Source organism: Suncus etruscus, chromosome 7, assembly GCF_024139225.1.
Source record: "Suncus etruscus isolate mSunEtr1 chromosome 7, mSunEtr1.pri.cur, whole genome shotgun sequence".
In the NCBI taxonomy this organism is placed as follows: domain Eukaryota; kingdom Metazoa; phylum Chordata; class Mammalia; order Eulipotyphla; family Soricidae; genus Suncus; species Suncus etruscus.
In genome coordinates this window covers 130,546,975-130,567,570 of record NC_064854.1, presented here as the reverse complement: position 1 = coordinate 130,567,570, position 20,596 = coordinate 130,546,975, and the positions used below count along the sequence as shown (strand labels likewise).

Sequence of the window (20,596 nt, the reverse complement as noted above, 5' to 3'; positions counted from 1 at the left end):
GCCATACCCGGCGATGCTCAGGGGTTACTCCCGGCTGTCTGCTCAGAAATAGCTCCTGGCAGGCATGGGGGACCATATGGGAGGCCGGGATTCGAACCAACCACCTTTGGTCCTGGATCGGCTGCTTGCAAGGCAAACGCCGCTGTTCTATCTCTCCGGGCCCTGAAATATACTTTTTGACTATTTTATTAAATTAATTACTAATATATGTTCATGGCCCCCCATTTAATTACTATTTTGGGACCACACCCAAGGCTACTTGTGGGAAGTAACTCCTAGAGGTGCTTGAGGAAATGAGGTACCACAAAATGTTCTTCTGCATAACAGGCATCTTTATACTGATATTTACTTGACTCTCTTATTTCTCCCCTTGTCTTAATTATGATCTCTACAGATAGACTCTTCATATATAAAATAGTAGCCCCTTTCAACAACCCATCAATTTTTTTAATAATTTATTTTGTTTATATTTTTTGAAGTACTTTTTACCTTGTAATCATGTATTTTATATTTATATGCATTTGTAATGCCTCAAATTGAATGTCAGATTTGTGGAGGTGAGAACTTGACTTGTTAGCTGTTATATCTTCAAAGATTACTTATCACTTCTTAGGTACAATTCTTTATTAATCGAATAAGTATAACCAACCCCATTATACACATGAGCTACCAGAAAGAACTCAAGTTTATTTTGAAAATCATTACTTTTTTTATACTTACTTTTTCATGCTCTATCTCTTTCCTGATATTTCTGGTAAAAGCATGATAATGTAAATATTACAAAGCACAATAAAAAACATTGTGAAATATATCCACAATTGAATAATGGATAGAGAACATCTAAATTCTTACTTACATACATAGGGTATTTGAAGAGAATTATAAACTGAAAGCATATCTATAGAAGTTTTATATATTTTTATTGTTATGTTTCACTTATAATAGTAATAATAATAAACCAGCAAATTAGGTCCTTTTTATTAATAATTATAAGAAGATAGCAAGATAAATGTTAAAATGTCAAACTTTATCTTACAGAATGGAAACAAAGCCTCAGAGATGTGCCCACATTCACAATTTTAGTAAAACTGAGGCAGGATTTAGACTTAGGAGTGTCTGATTCAAAGCATTACTATCTAGGTATTCATTGACATGGCTTATTCTAGGTATTCAGATGAGAAGATGAGTATAAAACTGAAATATACCTTAATTTTACAGGAAAACCATTAGCTTTACAGAAGTGTGTTTTATATGTTTATAAGTTATATTTGAATATTTTAGCAGATTTACCAGTTGCTCTATCACTTTCCATTTTTAATTTTTTAAATTTATTTTGGTTTTTGGGTCACATCCAGTGGCTCTCAGGAGTTACTCCTGGATTTGCGCTTCTGCTCAGAAGTCGCTCCTGTCAGGCTCAGGGGACCATATGGGATTCAAACTGGGGTCCGTCCTGTGTTGGCCGAGTGCAAGGCAAACACCTTAGCGCTGTGCTATCACTCCAGCCCTATTTTTAATTATTATTATATTTTTGGTTTTGTTTTTGGGCCATACCCGATGATGCTCAGGGGTTACTCCTGGCTCTGCTCTCAGAAATCGCTCCTGGCTTAGGGGGACCATGTAGGATGCCGGGGATCAAATTGAATGTCCATCCTCGGTCAGCCATGTGAAGGCAAATGCCGTACTACTGTGCTATCGCTCTGGCCTCCACTTTCTATTTTTTATTAAAAATAAAGTATTCTTCAAATGTTTTATATTTTTAATTGCTTTATTTAGGCACATGGTTAGAAAATTGTTTATTGTTGGGTTTCAGCCCTATAATGTATACCGTCTTTCACCAGCTCACTCTTCCTGCCACAGAGTCTCCCTTTTTCCTCCTGCCTTTGCTTATCTTTTTTTTAAATATATAAATATTTATTTAAGCACCATGATTACAAGCAAGTTCATAGTTGGGTTTCAGTCATAAACAGAATACCCCCCCTTCACCAGTGCAACAGTCCTGTATCTTTACTCTTTTCTCTTTTCTCTTCTCTCTTCTCTCTTCTCTCTCTCTGTCTCTCTCTGTCTGTCTGTCTCTCTCTCTCTCTCTCTCTCTCTCTCTCTCTCTCTCACTCCTCCTTTTGACACTGTGGTTTGCACTGCTGTTAATGGAAGAGTACCTTGCATGTCACTTTCTCCCCTTACAGCACTGGGTTCTTGTCAAGAGCGATCATTTCCAACTATCATTGTCCTAGTAGACCCTTCTCTACTCTAACTACACTCACAGGTCTTTGTGGGAATCTTCTTACTATAGGTTGGACCTTCTGGTCCTTATCTCTATTATCTCTGGGTATTTTTTACCATACTATCTCTTGTTTTTCTTTTTTTCTTTTTGGTCTTTGGGTCACACCCAGCAGCACTCAGGGATTACTCCAGGCTCTACACTCAGAAATCAATCCTGGCAGGCTTGGGGGACCATATGGGATGCTGGGATTTGAACCACTGTCCTTCTGCATGCAAGGCAAACGCCCACCCTCCATGCTATCTCTCTGGCTCCTCTTGTTTTTCTTTCTTTCTTTCTTTCTTTCTTTCTTTCTTTCTTTCTTTCTTTCTTTCTTTCTTTCTTTCTTTCTTTCTTTCTTTCTTTCTTTCTTTCTTTCTTTCTTTCTTTCTTTCTTTCTTTCTTTCTTTTCTTTTCTTTTCTTTTCTTTTCTTTTCTTTTCTTTTTTTTTTTTTTGGTTTTTGGGTCACACCCGGCAGTGCTCAGGGGTTACTCCTGGCTGTCTGCTCAGAAATAGCTCCTGGCAAGCACGGGGGACCATATGGGACACCGGGATTCGAACCAACCACCTTTGGTCCTGGATCGGCCGCTTGCAAGGCAAACGCCGCTGTGCTATCTCTCCGGGCCCCTCTTGTTTTTCTTATATCCTACAAATGAGTAAGATTATTTTATGTCTTTCCTCTTTCCTCTGGCTCATTTCACTCAGCCTAATAATTTCATGTCATTACATGTAACAATTACCCTAACTACGGTCAAACTGTATTATATCAGTATTTGCAGTGAATTTGAAGCAATTAAAGAACATGCATTGAAAGTCCCTGAGAGCACAGAAGAGATGATGGAACTAATAAATTATATAGAAAAGGCACGGAATATGGGGATTCAAGGGTTGATTTTACGTATACAGGTAAGAATCTTTTAATATACAAACATAAAATAATTTAATTGTAAAATATTATAAGAATATTGAGAATGTGTAAAATATATTTAAAAATATTAAAGTTAGCATTTACCAGAGAAATAGCTCAAGGCACTGGGAGGCCTACGGTTGATTCCTAGCACTACAGGGTCCTCTGCCTTGGTCAGGGTAGACCTTAAAGGTAGGGTCAGAATGAACACTGTCAGACATTGTTCAATCCCCTCTGACCACTCGGGTTAAAAAAACCTAGGTATTTGGAGATATCTCAGTGATAGAGCACATACCTTATATTATGGGGTCCTGGGCTTGGTTTCCAGCACTTGAATAAATTAATGAATAAATACAATTAATAAGGACACAAAAATAGGATATTGTCCATATCCTTTAAGACCTCACAAATTCCTTTGTTTGACTTTTTGATAATCATTTCTTTCCCAATTCTCTTTCCTAGCGGTTTCCACTTGTTTTTGTTTTTTCTTTTTTTAACAATGATTTTATAGACCTTTTCTTTAGTCCCACTAACTTTATGTATATCCTTAAATAATCTAGGTTTTTTTTTTTTTTTACTTTATTGGGAATTGAATCCAGGATCTTGCATCTGTGAGGCCTGTATCCAACCACTAAGTTAGGTCTCTGCTCTGTTTAAAACATACTCACACATATATGTACATACATATGTACATTGCAAATGTATTTATATTTATTTTTGGTGTTATACCTGGTGGCATTTGGGGATTATTTCTGATTCTGCACTCACGGATTATTCTTGGCAGTGACCAGGGGCCATATGCAGTGCCAAGGATCCAACCTGAGTCTTGCATGTAAGACAAGTACTTTAATCCCTGCATTATTTCTGGCCCTTAAAAAAAATTTTTTTTTTTTTGAGCACCCGGCAGTGCTCAGGGGTGACTCCTGGCTGTCTGCTCAGAAATAGCTCCTGGCGAGGACTCCAACAATAACGATAAGCACCACAAAAAACAAAACAAACAAACAAAAAACCAAAAAAAACAAAACAAAACAAAACAAAAAAACGCCATGGTCTTGAGATAAGAAACATGACATAGCACATAAAGAAAGAAAAGAAAAGCAGAGAAAAAAATGGGTATAACTGGGGACAACAAGTTCAATAACCACACCCAAACAGAGAAATCGATCAAAATTAGATAGGTAAATAAAAATAATAATAATCATAAATGAAGATAAAAAATAATATATAAAAAATAAACAACGTTTTGTGCTGTTTGCTTTTTTGTTTTTTCCCTCCTGCCCTGGCACAGTAAATATTGGGGTCATTCGAAAAGGGATTCACTTGGCCTAAGAGATATGGGGTTTCTCCGTCCTTAGAGTATATTGTCATGGGATTAACTATAGACTCTGTTCAGGATCATTTACTCTCCCGGTAGTGCTTTTGTGGTGTTTGGAAGACTTCTGTTCTGTCCTGGGTGATACAATCAGACCTCTGTGTCTAGAGATCTCAGTATCTGACACTTCTTTTTGTACTGGTGGAGTGTTTCATCTTCTTTTTCTCCTTCGTCTCTCAAATCGACGATGAGAGCCTCTAGAAGGATTCTGCCCATTTTCGGAGTATTAGACTTTTACCCCAGTTTATTACTTTTCTCTTCTTCAAACAAAACCACGCAACTTGAACTAGCTAGTCCTGCCTCCCAATTAGAGAAGGAAATAAGGGAGGCACCAAGACCAAACAGGTGCAAGACTACTATGTAGTAGGATAGGTACATAGGGGACCACATATTCTAGCAGCCCTGGGGGTGAGGGAAGAGGATATGGGAAGTAGGACAAAAATGGAGGTGTAGGGAGGACAATTTGGTGATGGGAATCCCCCCTGATTTTATGTAAATATTTACCTAAAATATTATTGTCAACAATATGTAAGCCACTATGATCAAAATAAAAATTATATTTAAAAAAAAAGACAAATTTAAAAAAAAGTAACAAGTTTATGGGTACAGATGAACCTTTATTAATGTATAACCTCCTAAGTTTGCTTATTCAGCTATCTTGCTTTAATTTCCATGAATAAAATGAATATAGCATAATGAACATTGCTAAACCATGTGTTCGAAAATAAAGTACAAGATAGATGTCCCCAAATAAAGGAAACCTGTTTCACTTAAAAAAAGAAAAGAAAAGAAAAGAAGAGAAATAGCTCATGGCAGGCACGGGGGACCATATGGGACAACGGGATTCGAACCAACCACCTTTGGTCCTGGATTGGCTACTTGCAAGGCAAACGCCACTGTGCTATCTCTCCGGGCCCTTAAAAATTATTTTTTAAGTTTCCACATTTTATGTAACCTCATACCTCCCAGAATAAGCTTTTAAACTTATTCAACTTAGTTTTACCTTAATTCTTGTGAAATAAAACACAAATCTCCAAGATTGCATTATTAGTAATAGAGGGAGCTATCAACACCTCACTTGAATCGTTAGACAAATCAACTAGATAGAATATCAGTAAACTATAAGAGCTCTAAATAATGAATGAGAAAAGGGATTAATTGATATACATAAGGTTCCTTTATCCTCAAAATGCTAAATACATATTTTTCTGGAACGTATATTGAACATTCTCTAAGCTAGACCACAAACTAGAGCTCAACTCAAGTGTACATAAATTTACAAATAAACAAATCATATTAAGAATCCTGTCAGACTGTGAGGTTCTGAAGGTAGAAATTACCCATAAAAGGAAAATGAGAAAAAACTCTAACAGGAGCTAGAGAGATGCATTTCCATACATGTAGCCAATCTGGGTTCAATTCCTGGCATCTCATATGGTCTCTGGGACTGTCAGGAGTAAATTCTGAGTACAGAGCCCATAGTAATCCCTGAGCACCACCAGGTGTGCCCCCAAAACCAAACCAAACCAAACCAAAAAAACTTCTAGCATTTGGAAACTGAATAAAATGCTGCCAAGTAACAACTGGATTGAAAAGATCAAATAAAGAGGGTGGGGAAGGGGAAAAAAGAAGATCAAATAAAAATATTACTCAAATCAAATGAGAAATAAGAAACAGAAATTCTGGGAGACAGCAAAAACAGTACTAATTGGGAAATTTACAGTAGTATAGGTTTTCATTAAGACAGTAAAAAGCTCAAATCAACCTAAACACAGGTCTTAAACAGCAGGAAGAGGAACAACAAATGAATTCTAAAATTAGTAGAAGGAAGGAAATAATAAAAATCATACCAGAATTAACCATGTAGAAATCAAGAAAACAATCCAAAGAGTCAATGAAATCAGAGCTGGTTCTTTGAAAGTTTAAACAATATAGATAAATCTTTGCCTAGACTCACAAGGAAAAATAGAGAAAATGCTGAAGTAATTTGATCAGAGATGAAAGGGGAGAAATTACAACAGAACTCTCAAAAATTCAAAATGTCATGATATGTTACTATGCACAACTTTATGTTTTTAAACTGGAGAACCTAGAATAAATGGGCAGATTCTTAGTATCATGCTACTACAGTGGGTAAGATATTTAAATTGCACATGGTTGACCATGGTTTATTCCTCAGCATTCTTTATGATCCCCTGAGCACTGCCAGATGTAATTCAGTTTCTGAGCATCACCAAATATAGTTCAAAAACCAAAATATAAAAATTAAATAATTAGGTAAGTGCTTATTAGAACAAATGTCATAATTATAAAATATTTATTAAAGTTTGAGGATTGAAGTCTATTATTCAACATTTTACTACAAGTACTAACTAATCAATTGTTGCAAAATTTTTGGAAATACTTAATGAAGACAAAGCAAAAACTCTCATTATTTTAAAGTTATAGATGGCACAAGTAGACAGTCTAAAAGAATCTATATAAACTATTAAAATTAAGGAAAAAATCACCAGAATTCATAAAATACATTGAAAAAATATAGACAGAGTTTTCTAAAACCTGTATCTCAAAGGTGTTTTCAGTACTATTATTTTACGTGCAAAGATATTAGCACCAAAAATAAATGGGACTATATCAAATAGTAAAGTTCCTACATGGCAAATGAAACAATCTATCTCTTTTTCTCTTTTTTTTCTTTTCTTTTTTTTTTTTTTTTTTGATTTTTTTTGTCACAGATTTTGTGGAACACAGCATAAGTGGTTTTAAGAGAAAATTTTATATCTTTTTTGTTGTTGTTGTTGTTGTTGTTTTTGAGTCACACCACAGCGCTCAGGGGTTAATCCTGGCTCTATGCTCAGAAATAGCTCCTGGCAGGCTCAGGAGACCATATGGGATGCCGGGATTCGAACCACAGTCCTTCTGCATGCAAGGCAAATGCCCTACCTCCATGCTATCTCTCTGACCCTGAAACAAGCTATTTCTAAAAGACACTCTATTGAATGGCAGAAAATATTTTCACAAAAGATTAAGGTTAATGTACAAGATATGCAAAGCACTCACAGAGATAAATAAAATAAAAATCAGAACCCAAAATCCCTACCAAAAATGGACGGAGGTAATGAGCAGACACTTACTGAAGATGATAAATATCTAATAGATATATAAAAAGTGCTCATTATCAGTGATTATCAGGGAAATCCAAATAAAGACAACAGTGAGATATCATCACACACTGGGACTATGTGTGATAAAAATGTGTGTGTATAAAAAAGACATGAAGGGGCCAGAGAGACAGCATGGAGTTAAGGCATTTGCCTTTCATGCAGAAGGTCATTGGTTCGAATCCCGGCATCCCATATAGTCCCTCAAGCCTGCCAGGAGTGATTTCTGAGCATGGAGCCAGGAGGAACCCCTGAGCATTGCAGGGTGTGACCCAAAAACCAAAAAAAAAAAAAAAAAAAGACATGAAATTACTATTACTATTTTTCTGGATTTTGGGTCATACCCAGCTGTGCTCAGGGGTTACTCCTGACTGTGCTCAGAAATTGCAGACTCAGAGGATCATATGGGATGCTGGGGATAGAATTTGGGTCAGTCCTGGGTCGGCCACATGCAAGGCAAACACCCTGTCTACTCTGCTATGGCTCCAGCTCTGGCATGAAATAATTTCTGTTGGTGGGGATAGTTTGGAAAATGCATGTCATCTACTGCTGGTGGGAATTTTGTCTGGTTTAACTTATATAGAAAACAGCATGATGATTTCTCAAAAACAACATGAAAGAATAGAGCTTCCATTTGACCCAGAAATTCCACTTCTCAGTATCTACAAACCCTTCATTTGAAAGGATGCGTTGCCATGGATTGAACTTTGGGTTGGCTGCATGCAAGGCAGTTGTGCCTCTTCATGATTTGCAGATATCCAAGCACCCTAGTGGTGCTGGAGACCTCTAGGGCTGTACCTAAAGATGCTCAGGGTACCATGTTGTGCCCAGGATTGAAGGCTTCACCTTAACCCCAGTTCTATCCTCTGGCTGAAGGGGATAAAAGTGAATAGCTTTACTAGTCAGAGGTTTCTTCCTTTTCTTTGCCAAACTCTTTCTGGACAATTGCTGTATGTGAATGGTAAGCAGGTGATGAGTCACTATAGATGAAAAACAAATGATGTTTGTTAACAGCTTTATCACTAAATATTCAGAAAAATTAATAAGGATAAAAGAGTAAATCCTTCAAAATCAGTAGTTTCAAAGGTTGATGCACAGTTGGACACTTTTCAATCCAAGTATCTTTATGTTACTAGTAAAACTTACTAGTAAACTACTCGTAAAACTTCAAAAATGCTTTATTTTTGGTATCAAAGTATGCAGTTGTGGGATATGAAACCAAAAAATAATCTTACAGATATTGAAATACTTGTGGTTTTGGTCCTGGGAAATACCAGTGAATAATATATATTAAATTGAAACTTGAAAGGCTAATAAAATTTTGTTCTTTTTTTTAATGTCTTAGATTTCTCTATATGGCATATCATATTTAGAATTTCTTTTGTAGGAATCAAAACGCCAAATGAATTACTTTTTAGACGCTTTTCTATTTCCTCCCGAAGACTTAATTTTAAATTCAAATGTCCTTATGTGGCCTAAGAAAATTAATCCCATTTTTGATGAAAATGATGAGGTAAGTATCTTTTTAGTATATATTTTTGTCATCTGAATTTTTTTTTTTTTTTTGGTTCTTTGTGTTACACCAGAAGCGTTCAGGAGTTACTACCTGGCTTTATGCTCAGAAATCGCTCCTGGCAGGCTCAGGGTACCATATGGGATGCCTGGATTCGAACCATCATCCTTCTGTACACAAGGCAAACACCCTGCCTCCATGCTATCTCTCCGGCCCCTGAATTTTTTATTATAACTGATTTTATTGGAAAATATATAGAAGGGGCCGGAGGGATAGCGTGGAGTAGGGCTGACCCAGGACAGAGTTTGGTTTGATCCTAGTGTCCTGTATGGTCCCCCAAGCCGGGAGCAATTTGGGTGTGCCCAAAACCAAAATAAATAAATAAAATAAATATCATAAAATAAAAAAATGAAAGAAACAAGATTTTAAAGCTTATTGATAAGTGTGATTTAGGCATATAATGCTCTAGAGTACGAGCCCCACCACTAGTGTCAACTTCTCTCTCCTTACCCTCCCAGCCTGCTATTTTGATAGGTACACTTGAAAGTTGTATTTTGGATCTCACTCTTTTAAAGTATTTTTTAGTATTTTTGAGTCTGTATTTTGCATATATAGCTAGGCCACTCCCCCATGTTACCGGTGTGCCCAAGGGCCTCTTACCTCTGCACACCCCTTGTTGCTTCCCTTTCTCATCTTTTTTCTTTCTCCCTTGAATTTTTTTTTCTCCTCTGTCTTTTTCCTTTCTGTACTCTGGGGTCAGGAGTGATGAAAGCATATCACAGATAAGTGAGATCATCCTGTGTGTTCTTCTGACTTATTTCACTCAACATGATTTTCTTTTAGTTCAACCATAAAAAGTTGCTTGATTTTGTTTTTTGTTTTTGTTTTTTGGGACCTGGCCACGCTCAGGATTTACTCCTGGCTCTGTGCTTAGAAATCGCTCCTGGCAGGCTTGGGGGACCATATAGGATGCCAGGATTTGAACCACCATCCTTCTGCATGCAAGGCAAACGCCTTACCCCCACACCATATTTCCGGCTCCAAGTTGCCTGATTTTTATCATTCCTTGCAGCTGCATAGTGTTCCATTGTATATATGCCACATCTTCATAATATACTCATCTAATGTTAGATACTTTAGGTTGACTTCATATCTGAGTTACTATATTAAGTGCTGCAACAAATAGTAGTGTGTATTAGTCTTTTTGAGTTAATTTTTGTATCCTGGTGATAGATACTCAGAAGTGGACGTTCTGGGTTGAATGAAAGCCCAATTCTAAGTTTACTGAGAACACTCCATATGGTTTTCCACAGAGGTTGAACCAAACAACATTCCCACCAGCAGTGTATGAGAGTAGATTAGGTCTTCCAGTCTTCCAGTGAATTTTTAATTTCCCTTACTATTTTTCAGTGTGACATTTTCTGTATTTTTCTCTTTTCTGCTCTCATATCCTCCTGTGTTTTATTTGTGGTACGTTCCATTGTTTCTTTGAGCTCCTTGAACATCCTAAGTGTTTCCACTCTGAACTCCATTTCAGAGAGGTTAGATAGAGGACTTATACGGGGTGGGTCTGCAGGACTGCAATCTTCGCCAATAGGGCCTGACAGAGTGTTGCGCTGCTTTAGTCTGGTTCCTTTTTAGTCTCAAGGTGCTGCTTTCCTCAGTGACTGCCAGTTTTTCCCACTGTTGAGAAATCTCAGGGGAGTTTATATGGGTGATAAATGATCTTGTGGCCTTGTAAAAAGCTGCTGTCTTGGGAGGCCATGTCCCTTGGCTTGGTTTCTGTCTGCATATGGGTGGGGTGATGTTTGATGTCCTATGAGACTCTGTCCCCCCCACCCCAGCCAATGTGCAACTGCTGCTTTTGCCACCGCTGCCACCACTGCTAATACTGTCAAGATAGCTGATTCTGGGGCCAGAGAGATAGCATAGTGGTAGGGCGTTTGCCATGCAAGCAGCCAACCCAGAACCAACAGTGGTTCGAATCCCGGCACCCCATATGGTCCCCCGTGCCTGCCAGGTACAATTTCTGAGCAGAGAGCCAGGAGTAACCTCTGAGTGCGACAGATAAGGCCCAAAACCAAAACAAAACAAAACAAAAAAAGCTGATTCTTGACATGTAACATTTGCTCAGTGAATGATAGTTTTTTCTCTTTTTTTTGGGGGGAGGGGGGTCACACCCGGCAATGCTCAGGGTTACTCCTGGCTCTATGCTCAGAAATCACTCCTGGCAGGCTCAGGGAACCATATGGGATTCTGGGATTTGAACTACCGACCTTCTGCATGAGAGGCAAACGGCTTATCTCCATGCTATCTCTCCAGCCCCGAATGAGAGTTTTTTAAAAATTATCCCAGAATTTGTTATCAAGGAAACTTTTATGTTTTTTTAATTTTTTTAGCTTTATTTAAACACTGTGATTACAAATATGATTGTAGTTGCATGATTTCAGTCATGTAAAGACTTCACCAGTGCAACATTCCCACCACCAATGTCCCAAATCTCCCTCACCCCCACCCCAACCCTGCCTAGTAGACAAGTTTTCTACTTTCCTCATTCATTCATTCATTCACGTTGTTAGGATAGTTCTCAATATAGTTATTTCTCTCATCACTCTTTGTGGTGAGCTTATGTCGTGAGCTGGACCTTCCAGCCCTCCCTCCTCTTTTTTGTCTCTGAGAATTATTGCAAAAATGTCTTTCATTTTTCTTAAAACCCACAGATGAATTTTTTTGAAATTTTGGTACCTATTAATATTCTATTCTATTCTATTCTATTCTATTTATTTATTTATTTATTTATATTTGGCCACACCCGATGACTCTCAGGGGTTACTCCTGACTGTGTGCTCAGAAATCGCCCCTGGCTTGGGGAATCATATATGACATCGGGGGATGGAACCATGGTCCGTCCTAGGCTAGTGCGTGCAAGGCAGGCGCCTTACAGCAGGGGTGGCGAACATGCAGTTCTCGAGCCGCATGTGGCTCCCGGCCAAAATGAATGAGGCTCTTTGCCTCTTATCATGATTTTGTATACTGTGGCTCTTTGCCAAGTTTGGATTTTGTTCTGCTGCTTCTGAGGAAGGACCTCTGAGCGCGGAGTCCCGCCCCAGGCTGCGTCATCCCGTCTCCCATCCCTTGGAAACAACTGCACAGGCCAGCCAGCGGGGGGGACCCGTGTGTCACATGTTGGGTCACATCTGGCCGTTAGTTCTGAGTGTGGAGGATGCAGCACACCCTCACCATCACTGCAGGATTTTGACCCTCACTCAAAATGGCAAAATGCAATATGTGTTTCATAGATTATTGTTTAAAATGATATGCTTTTGTTTAAGTGTTTGTCTGTTTTGGCAGGTCACTGTGTGGTGTGGCTCTCTGACTCTCACCTCACAGTTTAAAATTTTGGCTCTTTGTGTTGAACTTATTTGTCACCCCTGCCTTACAGCTTGTGCCACCACTCTGGCCCCTACTTTATTTATTTTTAATATTTCTTAACTAATAAGATTTCTAGTTCACTTTTTTTGGTAACTAAATAACTATTTAATTTGTCTTTTAAAGCTCATTGAAACTGCAAAACATAAGAGAGAAAATGAGCTAATAGCCAAGAGAGAGAAACTGATTTTGGAATTAGAAAAGGAATCACGTCGTTTGGAAGAATTTGCTGAGTATGCAGAACTTGACCGCATGCAACAGGTTTGATAAACAGATAAGACAAAACTATGATAGCCTTCTAGACAAACAAGGCATTTGCACAAACTGAAAAACAGAAAAATTGGTGCTAATTTTGGCAAACTGAGTTCTGAGTCATAGGCTCAGAACTTGAGCCATTCATTTGTTTGTAATTTAATTTTTTATTTGTGAAATCATCATAGCTATACCTTTTGCTTCCAGAAACGAGGTGGATATTTTAAATTACTATGTTAATTTAAGGATATAATCTAGTATCATATACTCATAATTTTGTAATCTTATTTGCATAGCATTATGTTACTACTTAAGATGAAAAATTCTTTGTTTTCAGTATGTGACAGATGTAAGACAACTACAGAAACGTATTCAGGAATCTGAAGAGGCAGTTCAATTTATTAATAAAGAAGAGGAACTTTTTAGATGGGAATTAACAAAATATCCTGAACTGGAAAAATTGAAAGTTAACACTGATCCCTATCAGAAGTTATTTAATTTAATTTTGAGGTGGCAACGAACAGATAAACGGTAATTTCTGGTAAAATACCAAAATTGGGCAGATGTTATACAAGGACTAGTGAAATGCATATAATTCACATTGATGGATAAGTGTTTAAAAATTGAATTCACCATTCCAATTTTTAAAAACATCAAGTATCAGAAAGGAGAAAAGCCAAATATTGCTGAGGATTCATCTGACCTTATTAATATAATAGCCATAGTCTCACTTTGGTTTTCCAGAGTTGATTTACTTTTGTTTTATCAGATCTTGGGATTTAAGCCTAGAGTCTCACACAGGCAAGATATATGCTCTATACTAAGTCAAAATTGATTTTTTTTTTTTACAATTTTTTGTTTTGTTTTGTTTTGGCCACACCTGGTGACACTCAGGGGTTACTCCTGGCTATGTGCTCAGAAATCACTCCTGGCTTGGGGGACCATATGGGACACTAGGGAATCAAACTGTGGTCTATCCTAGGCTAGTGCTGGTAAGGCAGACACCTTTCTGCTCCACGCCACCACTCTGGCCCCAAGGAGCAATTTCTTTTTTTTTTTTTTTTTTGGTTTTTGGGCCACACCCAGCGGTGCTCAGGTTACTCCTGGCTGACTGCTCAGAAATAGCTCCTGGCAGGCACAGGGGACCATATGGGACACCGGGATTCGAACCAACTACCTTTGGTCCTGGATTGGCTGCTTGCAAGGCAAACGCCGCTGTGCTATCTCTCCGGGCCCAGGAGCAATTTCTTGAGTGCAGAGCCAGGAGTAGTCCCTGAGCATCACTGGGTGTGACCCAACCCTCCCCAAAAGCCCATATCTTTCTTTTATAATCCTTTTAAGGTTCAAGTCTGTGTAGTCTGATATTAGTATGGCCACCCAATCTTTTTAAAGGAGTTGCTTGTTTGAATGTCATTAAACCTTTGACTTTGAATCTATGTTTTCTTTGACTATTCAGATGTGTTTCTTGAAGGCAGAAAAGTGTTGGAATCAGTTTTCTGATCTATTTTTGACACTCTGTCTCTTAACTGGGGCCTTTAGTCCATTGACATTGAGAAAGATGATTATCATAGGTTCAGTGCCATCTTTTTGTTGGAATTTTGTGTTTGTTGGGTCTGCTTTGCCTTAAAGTAGACCGTTCATTTGTTCTTTTGAGGTTGATTTTGAGTCTGTAAAGTTTCTGAGCTGTTGTCTATTTGTAAAGTTGTGTATTCTTTCAAACCTGAACGAAAATGTGCTGGGTAAAGTATTCTTGGTGAAGTATTTGTTTTGTTGAGTTTTGTCACAATATCCCACCACTGCCTTTAGACCTTGAGAGTTTCTTGTGATAAATTTACTGTAAATCTTAGGATCTTCTTTGTATGTAATTCCCCTCCCCCCTTTTTTGGTGTTTGGTTTTGGTTTTATTGCTGTGCTGTCACTCCAGCCCATAATTTCCTTTTTTGATCTTGCTGCTTTCAGTATTCGTCCTAATCTGTGCTTTCATTATTGTGACTTATTATGTGCCTTGGCGGGCTTTTCTTTGGGTCTCTTTTAGCTGGTACCCTTCAAGCATCCAGAATGTAAATGCATGTACTCTAGCTCTAGGAACTTCTCAGCAATGATGTTTTTGACTGTTGATTCTTTATGGGAGTTTTCTATCTGGGTTTCTGGGATTTCAATGATTCTTATGTTGTTTTATTGAATTTGTCACAAAGATCTGTTGTCTTCTGTTCACTTTTTTTTTGAGGCTCTATTCCCTCCTCTTCTGTTGTAGGGAGGTGTCACGTAGCTCATATCCAGCTCACTGATTTTGTCTTCACAGCATTACTCTGCTGCTGAGGCTTTTCATTTTACCTACCAAGTTTTTCAGACCTGTTATTTCAGTTTGAAGTTTTCTCATCTCTACTTTCATATCCTCTTAAGTCTTATTTGTGTTTGTTCAGTTTGTTCCATGGATTCTTTGAGTTCTTTGAACATCTAAATTTTCTCTAAAGTCCTTATAAGAGAGGCTAAATAAGTGGCCAGGACTTGTTGGGTCCAGAGATACCATCTTCAATTCTCTAAGCATGGTGATGTTTTGTGTTGTTTTCCCATTGTGTTCTTTGCAGTGGGTGTTTTCTTCATGTTGTGCTGAGGTTCATTGACTAGGAGAAGTGCATGGCCATGGAGCTTGGGTAGTCTGTGCTGACACAGGGTTCCCAGATGGAGAGACAGAGCTGGATTGCTGCTTTGGTTTTGTCACTTTGGGCAGGGCCATGCTCCCCTGCACCATGCCATAGCGGGTGTCCTGGGTGCAGAGACGGAACTGTATCGCCCCTTTAGTTTTGGCCTTTTGCGCCATCTGGGGGTCAGGGTCAAACATCTTTAATTTTAATATTATTTTTCTTTTCCATTCAGGTGGATGGATGGTGCATTTTTGGATCTTAATGGGGAAAGCATGGAAACTGATGTAGAAGAGTTTTCCAGAGAAATTTTTAAGACACTGAAGTTTTTCCAACTGAAGCAAAAGAAAGAACTACAAGAAAAAAGAAAGATAGCAAAAAAACGATCTCTGGAAGAAGAGAAATTTGAAGAAGAACCCAAAGAGAATCCCATTATTGCAATGTGCAATACAGTCCTGGAGCAGATAAAGGCTTTTAAGGTATGAGCATATTTAGTTACTTTTTAGAAAGTTACAGTGGCGCTATTTGCAGCAGTGCTAATGAAAGAAAATAGAAGATTTTAAAGTAAATTTAAAACTGAACCTAGGAAAGTTGGTTAATGAATCCATGCTTTATTTTGTCATGTTATGGCCATCCTAAAGAATCAATTAAGAACAACACTTGCCAAACTGAAAAGATTATGACTACTTCAGTAATATAACATAGGTTTTAAAAAATTCCCAGCGTAGATCAATTAGTCTCTATACTAAGGTTATAGCCATTGTATAGCAGTTTGTTGGGAAGGTTTTAGAGTCATAATACTTATATTTGGAGTGAAAACAAAAGCACATCAGAGCGCTCATCTCTACAGTGGCATGTCTTAAGCAAGATCTTTAGCTGCTCTTGCTGTAAAAACCTCATTTAAAAAGAAAAGACAACAGCAGTTTTTGTGACAATCAATAATGTATTCATTATCGTTCTGAGGTAGTAGCTCAGCACTCCAGTAGTAGTGGTGAGTCTTGCTCTGTCAGCACGATTATAGTGCAAACTGAGTATTTCTGTCAATCCCTAACAATTCAGAAATTTCACTAGCTTCCTGAAATAACTTTTACATAAGTACCTAATTTTTAAATATATGATACATTTTCATAAGCTTGAAACATAAAGGCTTAGTAGCTTAGTGGCAGAGCACTTGCCTTGAATGTGTTAGTTCCTGGGTTCAATTACTGGCACTGAAAAATATATTAACAAATAAAAATATCTTAAAATTTTGAAATTTTCCCCTTTGGTATTGCTCACTTATATAACTCAAATTATAAATATTCTGGTGCACACTTTTTGTGTATTCTTCACTATACATATGATAACAATGTGACTACGTGTATATATTCTTATTCTTCCATAATTTATGTAAAATATATAAGCTTATGTAATGACAGTTGTTTTATTTCTTTTTACTTTATTATAGCTCCCTTATTTTGATTGCTTTATCTCAAAGGGATTTTTTTCATTGTATATAGATTTTAAAATTCTTTTTATACCTATATGATTTAAAATATTGGTACAAATTTTAGTGTATGTGAAAGTTACTGCACTAGTAACACTATTTACTAGTTACAATAGTAAATTCCAGGCTAAAATCTCTAATGGAGGGCCAGGGATGTGGCTCATTTGTGGAGCACATGCCTTGCATATGTGAAGTCCCAAGTTTGATTTTTGGGATTGCCAAAACAAGCAAACAAATGAGCATTTTTCCAGATGTTATAGTAACATATGGGTTTTTGCTAATATGTAATTTTTATTTCTATTGCTACAGAACATGTCAAGCAAATTTTGATGTGTCTACACATACATTTCTTTACCTGTGAGCTGTTCCATGCTGTGGTCAATTTTCCATTAAAACACAGATCTTTTTATTACTGATTTCTAGAAACACACACATTTACAAAGGAGATTACTGGATAATGAGTAAACGAGTGAAATTCTAACTCTGGTTCAGAATATTCGAGAAGCTGGGAGATGGCTCAAGGTCTGGAACACATACTTTGCTTGGAGGAGCCCTGGGTTTTATTCTTAGCACTATATGGTCCCCATTGCCTCTAATGCTGAGGGCAGCCTCAAAACAGTGTTGGTAACAGCCTTGAACATGGCTTGAGATCCCCAAAACTGCCTTCCCAAAGTATTTGAGGAGACACAACAGGAATGACAGAAAATATTGTTAGTATTGATACAAGGTTCGATAATGTTATACAGGACAATAAACTGCAGCATATAGAAGGTCTTAAAAAAAATTGGGCTACACGAGGTGATCCTCAGGATTTACTTTTGGTTCTACACTCGAGAATCACTCCTGGTGGTGTTTGGGGGACCACATGTGATGCCTGAGATTGAACTCAGGTCAGCCACAGGCAAGGAAAAAGTCCCACCACTGTACCGTTATTCTAGCTCAATATTTTGAGTGTTTTTTTTTTTTGGGTCACACCCAGCAGTGCTCAGGAATTACTCCTGGCTCTATGCTCAGAAGTCACCCCTGGCAGGCATGGGGGACCATATGGGATGCTGGGATTCGAACCACGGTCCTTCTGAATGTAATGCAAATGCCCTACCTCCATGCTATCTCTCTGGCCCCGAGATTTTTTTCATTTAAAAATGTTTTATTTGGGGGCCGGAGAGATAGCATGGAGGTAAGGCGTTTGCCTTTCATACAGGAGGTCATCGGTTCGAATCCCGGCGCCCCATATGGTCCCCTGTGCCTGCCAGGAGCAATTTCTGAGCCTGGAGCCAGGAATAACCCCTGAGCACTGCCAGGTGTGACCCAAAAACCAAAAAAAAAAAAAAAAATGTTTTATTTGGGGGCCGGAGATAGCATGGAGGTAGGGCATTTGCCTTGCATGCAGAAGGACGGTGGTTCAAATCCCGGCATCTCATATGGTCCCCTGAGCTTGCCAGAAGAGATTCTTTTCTTTCTTTTTTAATTTTTTTTTGGTTTTTGGGTCACACCCGGCAGTGCTCAGGAGTTACTCCTGGCTCTACTCTCAGAAATCGCTCCTGGCAGGTTTAGGGACCATATGGGATACCAAGATTTGAACCACCGTCCTTCTGCATGCGAGGCAAACGCCTTACTTCCATGCTATCTCTCCGGCCCCAGGAACGATTTCTGGGTGTAGAGCCAGGAATAATTCCTGAGTGCTGCCAGGTGTGACCCAAAAAAACAAAAAAAAAATTTTTATTTTTGGGGAGCCATACTCTGAGATAGGGGTTACTTTTGGTTTTGCACCTGGCAGTGCTCAAGGAACTGTATGAGTTGTTGGGAATCGAATCTGGGTCAGCTGTGTGCAAGGCAAACACCCTACCTGCTGTAAAAATAATAATTTTAAATTATTTTTAATTGAAAATAATTTAATGAGCTATTATTTTTACCTTTACTGGACAAAAAACTAAGTTAATATTAGTAATATTAGTAACAATTACTACGTCTAAGACTTTAGGAAATAGTGAATTGACAACCTTTGAATGTTAAACTTTCCTTAGGTCATCCTCATTCCATAAGACACCAAAATATTTTATTGCTTATCTTTTTTTGCCCTTTCCTCCAAATATAGTTTTATATTAACATATGTTGTGAAAATTTTGGGGCAATGAAGTTGTTCTAAAGTATAGTGATGAGATAAAATTTTAAAGTTTAATGTGTAAGATTTATTACAAATGTGTAATCTTATAATAAGTTTGAATTTTTATTGTATTATAATATACTTCAAAATGTTATAGCTTGTTGCCCCTTATTTTTTTTCATAATTTCCTTAGTTATTCTACATATTTGTTTATGTGGATAAACTTTTTGTTTATTTGTATATTTTTTATTCATTTTTCTTCAACTCTAATTGGGAATTTTATTAGATTCATTAACTATGATAAATAATTCCAAGTAATTTTTAGGCTATGGAAACTTAACCTATAAAATCTATGTGGGACTGGAGTGATAGCATAGCGGATAAGGCTTTTGCCTTGCAGGCAGCCAGCCTGAGTTCGATCCCCAACATGCCAGAAGGTTCCTCAAGCCTGCCAGCAGTGATTCCTGAGTATAGAGTCAGGAATAATCTCTGAGTGTGGCTGGGTGTGACCCTAAAACAAACAAACAAAATAAAACAAAAACTATGTATATGGGAGCTAAATACAGGATTAATTTATTTAAATTTTTACCATTAGGAATATATCCCTACTGTGAGCATCCTGTGCAATCCAGGATTGAGAGCTCGTCACTGGAAGCAGATCTCAGCAATTGTGGGCTATGACTTGACTCCAGACTCTGGAACTACACTGAAAAAAGTCTTAAAGTTAAACTTGGCACCATATTTGGATCAATTTGAAGTAATAAGTGCAGGTGCAAGCAAGGTAAAGCGAATCAGTTGAAATGGCTTGTTTAATGAGTTTGCTAAACAGATATTCATGGTTTTTTTTTTTTTTTTTTTTTTTGGTTTTTGGGCCACACCCGTTTGATGCTCAGGGGTTACTCCTGGCTATGTGCTCAGAAATCGCCCCTGGCTTGGGGGAACCATATGGGACGCCGGGGATCGAACCGCGGTCCTTCCTTGGCTAGCGCTTGCAAGGCAGACACCTTACCTCCAGCGCCACCTACCCGGCCCCAGATATTCATGGTTTTTGAAGTGGTTGAATTATAATAATACTGAACAGCTGTAGGAGGATATGGTAAAAGTGATAGATGATTTCTTATTTTATCACAAATATGTGTCTTTATACCACCTTGACCAGAACTTAGAAAGGAAGTGACTCATTTGATTTCTTTTGGAACGGGACTGGCAGGGCCACATCTGGCATTGCTCAGGGTTTACTCCTGGCTCTGTACTCAGGAAATATTCCTGGCAATTGTTCTGTTTTCCACTAGTCATACACATTCATCTATCACAAGGTTAATAAAAAAAATAAAATCTTTGCAGTATTCCTTGTATTCCTTGATTAAGTTTTCCATCATTTAATTTTCATCATTACTTCTTGTTCATATAGTCTTATTTTAGTTCAACTGAATATACATATATTGACATATATATTTTATTTGAAGCATTAA

The 20,596-nt window shown here is 37.8% G+C and overlaps 1 protein-coding gene across 1 annotated transcript in view; it reads left to right on the top strand.

Annotated features, from left to right (window-relative positions):
- The window catches only part of DNAH12 (dynein axonemal heavy chain 12), a 227,137-nt gene that overhangs the window by 61,447 nt on the left and 145,094 nt on the right, over positions 1-20,596 (top strand). The window contains 6 exon segments of the mRNA XM_049776149.1: positions 3,029-3,164; positions 9,086-9,211; positions 12,767-12,901; positions 13,230-13,423; positions 15,770-16,013; positions 19,720-19,905. Coding sequence (XP_049632106.1) covers positions 3,029-3,164; positions 9,086-9,211; positions 12,767-12,901; positions 13,230-13,423; positions 15,770-16,013; positions 19,720-19,905 — 1,021 coding nt within the window.